This window comes from Sminthopsis crassicaudata, chromosome 5 (assembly GCF_048593235.1).
Source record: "Sminthopsis crassicaudata isolate SCR6 chromosome 5, ASM4859323v1, whole genome shotgun sequence".
Lineage (NCBI taxonomy): Eukaryota > Metazoa > Chordata > Mammalia > Dasyuromorphia > Dasyuridae > Sminthopsis > Sminthopsis crassicaudata.
The window spans coordinates 302,743,986-302,752,645 of record NC_133621.1 but is presented as its reverse complement, the minus strand read 5'-3'; the positions used below and the strand labels follow the sequence as shown (position 1 = coordinate 302,752,645).

The 8,660-nt window shown below is 50.1% G+C and overlaps 1 protein-coding gene across 1 annotated transcript in view; it reads left to right on the top strand.

Annotated features, from left to right (window-relative positions):
* Positions 1-4,601, top strand: part of CYB5R3 (cytochrome b5 reductase 3) — a 32,254-nt gene extending 27,653 nt beyond the window's left edge. Inside the window, 2 exon segments of the mRNA XM_074271877.1 lie at positions 2,727-2,826; positions 2,981-4,601. Coding sequence (XP_074127978.1) covers positions 2,727-2,826; positions 2,981-3,153 — 273 coding nt within the window. The 3' untranslated portion in view covers positions 3,154-4,601.
* The last annotated feature ends 4,059 nt before the right edge of the window (positions 4,602-8,660 follow it).

The window sequence follows — 8,660 nt, the reverse complement described above, 5'->3', positions numbered from 1 at the left end:
GAACTCACACAGGATTTGGGGTTAAAAGTTCCTTGGGTTCAAATCCCCCCGTTGCCTCTGGGACCCTCGGCGAGAAGGCCTCACAAGCCACGAAATGAGACGCTCTCGGGGGTCCCTGCTAGCTCGGACTCCTGGGCTACGGGTTCTCTTGAGGAAGGATCTTTGTTTAGTTTTCTTGTGACTGACCCCGCCTAGACTGACCCAAGAAAAACCTGTATTGTTCTGCGCTGACTCATTCTTTGGGAGACCTCGTTCCAGCCGGGGCAGCCGGACCCTCAGAGGTTGCCCTGGAGACCAGAGCACAGAGGCCAGAGCCTTTCTCTCTCTTTGTTTATACAAAAGAAGGTTAGAGCAGGAGGTGGAAAACACTCACGCTGGAGTCCCTTTCTCTGCTCTCTGGAGTGAACAAGGAGGACCCGCCTGCAGCCTTCCTTAATTCCGCCCTCCTTCCTCTCTCCTTCCTCTCTCCTTCCTTCCTTCCTTCCTTCCTTCCTTCCTTCCTTCCTTCCTTCCTTCCTTCCTTCCCTCCTTCCCTCCTTCCCTCCTTCCCTCCCTCCCTCCCTCCCTCCCTCCCTCCCTCCCTCTCGCCGTTGGAAGATCCATTCTCTTCATCTTGCACATCTTTCCTTCTTCTTCTGCTCCTTTCTTCTGCTAGCAGGCTCTCCTTAGAGGTTTTATTGATACCGCTCTCTCCTCATTCTCCTCCCACCTCCCGACCACTCCTTGGTGTCCTTTGCTGGAGCTTCATCCAAATCATTCCTTCTAGCGCGGGGTCCCCCAGAGCTCTGGCCTGGAGCCTCCTCTCTCTATACTATTCTCCGTGTCTCTGCCTTTCTCTTTCTATCTCTGCCTTTGTCTCTCTCTGTGTCTCTTCTGTCTCTGTCTCTTTTTTCCTCCCTCCCTCCCTCTTTCTGTCTCTCTCTCTCCCTCAGGGGTCTCACCAGCTCCCATGGGCTTCATTATCAGCTCTGCACAAATGACTCCAAAGCCATATATTCACCCTTGAGCTCCAGCCTTTTGGACTTTTTAAACTGGATGACCCAGAGATGTGGCCTAACAGAGATGTGTTCAGAGATGAAGAGCTAGAGAGGGGCTGATTGTCAGAAGGTGGTAGAAGGGCTGCTTGGGGGGGCGGTGAGCTCCCCGTCAGTGGTGGCCCTCCGCAGCCTGCCTGGGCATTCTTGCTTCATCCCCTGGGACTCGGATTCAGGCCCATGGATGACATCTGTCCTGGGCCCTTGCAACCTGAGACCCCAGCCTGGTCCCAGACAAAGACTCCTTTCAGCCTCAGGATAAAGCCTTCTCTCACTTCCCCGCTGCCGTGCCACGGAGACGTGGGAGCCTTGTCCCTCCAGAATGCAGAGAATATGGGTCAGATCCCGCACAGCTCCCCGGCCCACGGGGCTGCCTCTCCTGGACGTCACTCTTTCCCTGCCAAGGGAGCGGGCAGGGCTCTCGGGGGACAGATGCCGCCTGTGACATGGAGCCTGTGTAAATCGCTCCCCCGGGTCTTTTCCTCCTCTGTACAATGGGGAGGGGGTAGTTTCCTGGCCTCTGGACCCACTCTGGCTCAGAATCTGTTATTCTGCTGTTCAGCCACCTTCCTCCTGAGGAAAGGAAGGGGAGCTTCTGGGGAAGAGAGGGGCGTTCCAGGGGGCCCTGGTCTCCTGCAGACAAACCATGTGGAGAGAGCACAAGACTGAGTTGAGTTTTAGTCGTAGCTCCGCTGACAACTCCCCGAGCTTTTGGTACTGCCCTTCCCTGTGGACGGCCCAGTTCTTCACATTTTTATATTCCCCTCCTCCCATCCCCAAAGGGAGCCACACTGGCCAGTCTCTCGGGTCCTTCCCGGCTCCACTTTGCCTCCCTCTAGAGCAGAGATCTCTGCCTCCCATCGGCAGGTTCCCTCTGGGGGGACCCAGGGCCCCATTTATAAAGAGAAATTAGCAGGGAAAGCCATGGCAGGAACACCAGATTTTTCTGTCTGGGGGCTGGCGGGCGGCGCTGGCTTTACAAAATCCTCCTCTGACAAAAGCCCTTTTACACAATCCCGGCCTCCTCTTCTCCCTTGTCAAAAGGGGGCTCCCGGTAATAACCGCCACAGCCCCAGGATAGCTCCCATTTCTCCGGCACTCTGTGTTAGACTGGATGCTCACAGCCTCCTGGAGGCTCCTTTTCCAAGGCCCCTGCGCCCAGGCCCGCTAACAGGCCCGAGGCCGGGTCACGTCGCCTGGGGCCTGGTCTGTGCCGCTCCTGAGAGGTGCGGGCCTGGCCCGGGCCGGCCGGGGCGAGCGCCAGAGGCTGGCGTGACCTCTCAGGCCTGCTCACTTTGCAGCTTCCCTTCAGGCTCTTTAAAGCGCTCATCTTGGCCAAGTCAGGGAGCTGGCACAGGGGGATCCTCCTTTTGACCCTCTCTCAGGGGCCCAGAGGCAGGGGAATGGCCTAGATGACCCTCAAGATTGCTGGAGGCGTGCTAGGTTCTAACCCCGGCGTTCTCCCTGCCAGATACGAGGAGGGGTGATAGTGACCCCCCCATAGTAAAGCAGCCTGGAAGTGACCGTTCTTCCTCAAGGCTCAGGAGTAGGGGTAGGGGGTCACAAGGAGGAAGAACCTCCCCCATTTGTGGCTGAGCATCCTAGGGGGAGAAGCGTCCCCCAGGGAGAGCTGGGCTGAGCATCCGGCCTCGGCCTTCCTCTGACCGGCCTTCCCCGGCTTCCCTCCTGCAGACAGAGAAGGACATCCTGCTGCGATCCGAGCTGGAGGAGCTCAGGAACCAGCACTCGGCCCGCTTCAAGCTCTGGTTCACTTTGGATAAAGCCCCGGAAGGTGAGGGGCTGGGGGGCTGGAGGTCCTGGAGAGCTTCAGAGGGCACGTGGGGAGGCTGGGGGCAGAGTGGCACCCAGTGGGAGGCTGAAGGAGGCCGGGCAGCAGGGTGGGCAGGGGGCATCTGGGACTCACTCTCTCCCCCTTACCCCCACAGACTGGGACTACAGCCAGGGCTTTGTGAACGAGGACATGATCCGGGAGCACATGCCCCCACCCGAGGTGAAGCCCCTGATCCTCATGTGCGGACCCCCTCCCATGATCCAGTACGCCTGCATCCCCAACCTGGACAAAGTGGGCTACTCCAAGGACCTGCGCTTCTCCTTCTAGGGGGCCTGGGGAGGCGCATTGGGGGAGCAGGGCCACGTTCCCCCCACGGCCCGGCTGCAGGCCCCCTCCCCAGAGGGCCCGGGCCACGGTCCCCCGCAGTCACACTCATCCCCCAGCGTCCCAGACATCTTTTCCTGGTCATTATTCTCGGTCACACGCTGCCTAAAGAGTAAGGAGGCTTTCCTCCCGGTCTTGGGAGACTTCCTGGTTTTGTTTTTCACTTTTTAACTCATTTTTCCTTCTCCAATCAGTCCGCCTCCCAGGCAAGGAAAGGCTTCTCAAGAGGCACAGCTGGTGGCTTTCCCCCAGCTCTCAAGGGTCCCTGAGCAGAGCCCGTGGACGGCACGGGGGTGTCCCAGCAGCTCGTACTCCCTCCCTGGAGTGGCTTGCCAGTCATTGAGGGGCTTTTGAGTCAGACAGGCCAAGGAAGGAGCCCCCCTGGTGGGCAGGGGCCCCCCGGCTCCTGGGCAGTCCCAGGGCCAGCCTGGTCAGCGGGCCCCACCCAGGCCTCCCCAGATAGGGGAGGGCAGAGCTCGGCGGGGGGGGCTTTTGCTCCCCTGCTTCTTGTACTTGGAGAGCTGTGAGGGGTCCTGACAAGGGGACCCTGAAAGCTGGGGCCACAGCAAGGATTGGGCCCGGAATGGGGGGAGCACCCGGCCTCTCGATGGTGACTGGAAGGACCCCACACGATCTGAGGAGCGCGAGAGAGAGATGGAGGGAGGGCGGGATGGAAGGAGAGACAAGGGAGTGCAAGGAAGCTGCTTCCCCCCTTTAGCACGGCTGGGCAAGGGTCCTGACCACCTCCCTCTGCCCATGGCAGCCCCTAGAGGAAGCCAGGTTCCAGAGTGTTCTCCCCCCCAAAGAGAAACTTTTGTGGCACTTTGTGGCACCCCGCTGGGACCCCCCCAGGTGGTCCAGCCCCATTCAGCTCCGCTCAGTCCTTGGGCCAGCACCTGGGGCGGTCTCCCTTGGGTGAGAGGTCCACCTCTGCTCAGAGCCCCCCCTGCCTACAAGCTCTGCAACCAACAGTGCCCCCTGGCATTGGGAGGCTGGGCCGGGCCAGGCAGGTGAGGAGGGAGGGTGTGAGTGTGCAAGTGAGCGGGTGTGCAAGTGTGTAAGGGCTGAGTGCAAGAGTGTGAATGCAAGAGCGAGTGCAGGAGTGTGTGAGTGTGTGCAGGAGTGTGTCTGTTCCAGTGATGGGAAGCAGAAGAGGTTGCACAGGGGGAGACAGAAGCAGGGGCTGCAGGGATGGGCACGGGGCGCTGCGGCAGGGCCACACCTTCGGCCCAGGGGCTGAGGCGAGGTGGGGTCTGCTCCCGGGGGGGGGGGGGGGGGGGGGGGGGGGGGCCAGGGCAAGCCGTAGGTCTTTGTCTTCCTCCTCCTCCCACAGCGGCTTTCTCCCAGATTTCCTTTTGTGCAGAAATCAGAATAAAACTTCGCTCACTGCAGCTTGGCTGTGGCTGTTTCTTTCATGAGGCAGGAGCCCCATTCCAGGGAGGCCTTCCCCTCCGGAGCTGGCCCTTGAGAGGTAGTGAGCTTCCTGTCTGGGGAGGTGTTTAAGCCGAGCCTGGATATCTGGTGTGGGTGAGTGGGAGGGCGTTTGGGAGGGTTTTGTGGATTAGGTGATTATCTGAGGCTGGATTCTAAGGCCCTTATGACTCCAAGGTGGGTGCACTTTGAGGCCTGGGGTCAGGGTGGGGTTGGCTAAGCCTAAGAATGGCTTTTGGAAGGGAAGAAGAGCTGCCTGGGTTTGCAGGTGATGAGTCTGGGGGAGAGTGTGAGGGGAGGACGTGACCCCCCCCCATGGGCTCATTTAGGGTGCTGCCTTAAGGGCACCCTAGGGCCCAGCATGGTTTCTGAAGGAGGGCCTGGAGACTCCCAGAGGCCTTGTCAGGCAAGGGGCCAGGTGGGATGAAGGTGAGAAGTCAGGGCATAGGGGAAGGCAAGAAGTTCACTGTGGGACATTGCCATGGGTACACTATAATTTGGCGCCCTGGGACAATGCCCCAGTCACCTCCCCCTAGTTTCATGGAGTCTTATATTTCAAGTAACACCCAACTAGGTCCTTCACCAGGCTATATCAGGTCAGCCCAGGCAGCAGCAGAGGCACCTTCTTAAAGAATAAAAGAAAGGGGAGGTGACCCTGGGCAAGTCACTTATCCTTGATTGTCTGGCAAGGAAAGAAGGGAGGGAGGAAGAAAGGAACAAAGACCAGACACTTTTCTATTAGAATGATTTTGGATCCTTGTATTGCTCAGAGTAGCTACTAAGTCATTTACAACATTGCCTACAATGTTCTGGTTCTGCTCACTTCGTTCTGCATCAGTTCTGTAAGTCTTCCCAATTTTTGCTGAAAGAATTTGACCCATTATTTTTTATAGAACAATCACGTTCTATCACAATGACATGCCCCAGCTTATTCAACTATTCCTCAATTAATGGACAGTTCTCAGTTTCCAATTATTTTCCACCACAATAAGAGTTGCTTCAAATATTGTATACAAATAGATTCTTTTTTCTCAAATCTTTGGGTTTATCAAACATTATATTACTCTGGTCACTTGCTATGATATATTGTGTATTTAATGTATTCCACTGATCCACCATTCTGTTTCTTAGCCACTACCAGACGGTTTTCCTGATTACCATTGTTTCATGAGTTTGAAATCTATACTGCCAGGTCACCTTCCTTCATATATATTTTTTCCACTGATTCCCTTGATTTTTTTTGACCTCTTTTCTTTTAGATGAATTTTTAATTTTTTTTAGCTCATAAAACAATCCTTTTGTAGTTTCATAGGTATGACACTGAATAAGTAAATTATTTTAGGTAGAAATGCCATTTTTCTTATATTGATTTGGCCTATCCATGAGCATTTAATATTTCTCCAATTGTTTAGATCTGCCTTTGTGTTAAAAGTATTTTGTAATTGGGTTCATATAGGTTCTGGCAGGTAGATTCCCAAGTATTTTATATTGTCTGCTGTTACTTTAAATTGAATTTATGGTTTTATCTCTTCCTGCTTGGGTTTTGTTGGCAATATACAGAAATGCTGGTGATTTATGTAGGTTTATTTTATACCTGCAATATCACTACAGTTTTGTTTCAACTAGTTTTTTAGTTGATTTTCTAGAGCTCTTTAGGTATGCTATATTTTCTGCAAGAATTGAGAGTTTTATTTCCTCATTGCCTAATTTTATTCTTACAATTTCTCATTGTCTTACTGCTTCTAGTACATATTAAATAATAGTGGTAATAATGGACAGCCTTTTCTCACTCCTGATCTGTGTTATTCCCATTATAGATAATGCTAGCTCTTGGGGTTAGATTCTAAGTATTTTAAGAAAGGCTCCATTTATTCCAATGCTTTTTAGTGTTTTTCATAGGAATGAGAATTGTATTTTGTCAAAAGCCTTTTCGAAATTATTGAGATAATCATATGATTTCTTCTATTGGATTTGTCATTGATATAGTCAATTATGCTAATAGTTTTTCTGATATTGAGCCAGCTTTGCATTTCTGATATAAATCCCATCTGGTCATGTTGATGTAATCTCTTTGCAAATATTTTATTTAAAACTTAAAAATATCCATTTTTAAAAGAGTTCTATAATTTTCTGTTTTGTTCCTCTTTTCAGTAGCAGCACCATATTTGTGTAATAAAAATAATTTGAAAGGATTCTATTTTTTCATATTGTTTATATAATATGGGATTAAATTTTCCTTAAATGTCTGGTAGGATTCATTTGTGAATCCATCTAGTCTTGGGATTTTTTCTTAAGGAACTCATTTATACCTTGATCAATTGATTTTTCTGATAGAGTTATTTTAAATGTCTTAAACTTTCAATTTTTGTCAATCTCTCTTGATTTTCAGTATTTCAATTTTACTGTTTAATTGGGGGATTTAAATTTTGTTATTTATTTTTTTCCCCTGAGGCTGGGGTAAAGTGATTTGCCCAGGGTCACACTGCTAGGACGGGTCAAGTGTCTGAGACCAGATATGAACTCGGGTTCTCCTGAATTCAAGGCTGGTGCTCTATCCACTGCGCCACCTAGCTGCCTTTTTTTTTTTAAGTTAATTCCTTATTTTTTATAGGAAGAAACAGTTTAGGTTACTTTGCCCAAGGACACACAAGAATTGTTTATAGGGCCAAGAATCCAACTCTAGTTTCCTACCTCTTGTGGGGATTAAAATTATTCCACCTACAATAAAAAAAGATTGGGGTACAGGTCTGGTCCAATAGCACTTTAATTATTAAAGGGTCCATGGACCCCTCAGATCTTCCTCCCAATGGGAGATGCTCCCTTGTTCCTGATGTTCAGTCATTCCGGAACAGCCATACCAAATACAGAATTCTGTTGACATAATTGAAACATAAATTGGGTGAAGGAAATCTCCACACCAAAGGGACAGCCTGGGGCAACTAGAAGGTCTACTGGCTAGGGCACCCTCAGAAATCAGAAGGCCCTGAGTTCAAACCTGACCTCAGACTTACTAGCTGTGTGACCCAGGCAAATTACTTTAACCCCAAGGCAGTAAATTAAATTTAAAAATTAAAAAACAAAACACAAGATGGACAAATTTCTTAGGTTGGGCAGGAGGAAATGATACAAGCTATCACAACATGATCACTTGCCCCCATTAGATAAGGGATTGCTCTGAAGGTACAAAAAATATTGGGGGGGATTTTCCAAAAAGTTGTGATCTTTGTCCAGCTGGGCTTGATCAGGGGAAGACAAAACAAGGGTGGAAGGCCTTTAGTTAACTAAGTGAATTTATAATCTGTAGTTCACAACTCTGGGGCCTTATCTAGAGAATTTTGCTATGATCCTATCAAACTGATTAATCCTATCTGGAATACAGTAAGAGTATGAATGAATTACTTTTCCTTTTCCCCTTAATCCAATCAATCCAATTAAAAAGTTTTTATTCAGTACTTATGTATTCCTGGACTTTCTAGACAGAAACACCACAGAGACCTTCAGAAGCAGCCAAGAAATCAGTTACAACGGTGAGATTTTGAGAATGGAAAGGAGTTGAAGCCTATATGATAACATGTTTAACATATACTGGATTACCTGCCATCTGCAGGAGGGGGTGGGGGGAAGGAGGGGAAAAGTTGGAACAGAAGGTTTTGCAAGGGTCAATGTTGAAAAAGTATCTCTCATATGCCTTAAAAGTTAAAAAGCTTTTAATAAAAAGAAAAGATAATTAAAAAGGAAATGAGTTAAAGGAAGCCTTTCTCTGCTCCCACTTGGATTCGCTTCAGAGAAGGCTCTCCATTCAACTACTGTGTCCTAAGAGATTAAATTCTAGGTTTTGGAATCAATCACTAGGATTTATTAAAGCAACTACTGTGTGCCAGGCAAATACTAAGGCAAAGAAACGACAATTCCAGATGTTCAGGAGCTCAAAGTTCAGTTAAGGTAAGAAATAAGTGAATATAGAAGGGTTTACATAGAAATTTTTGAGGACTGAGTGATTTCCTCCAGCTGGGTGGGGC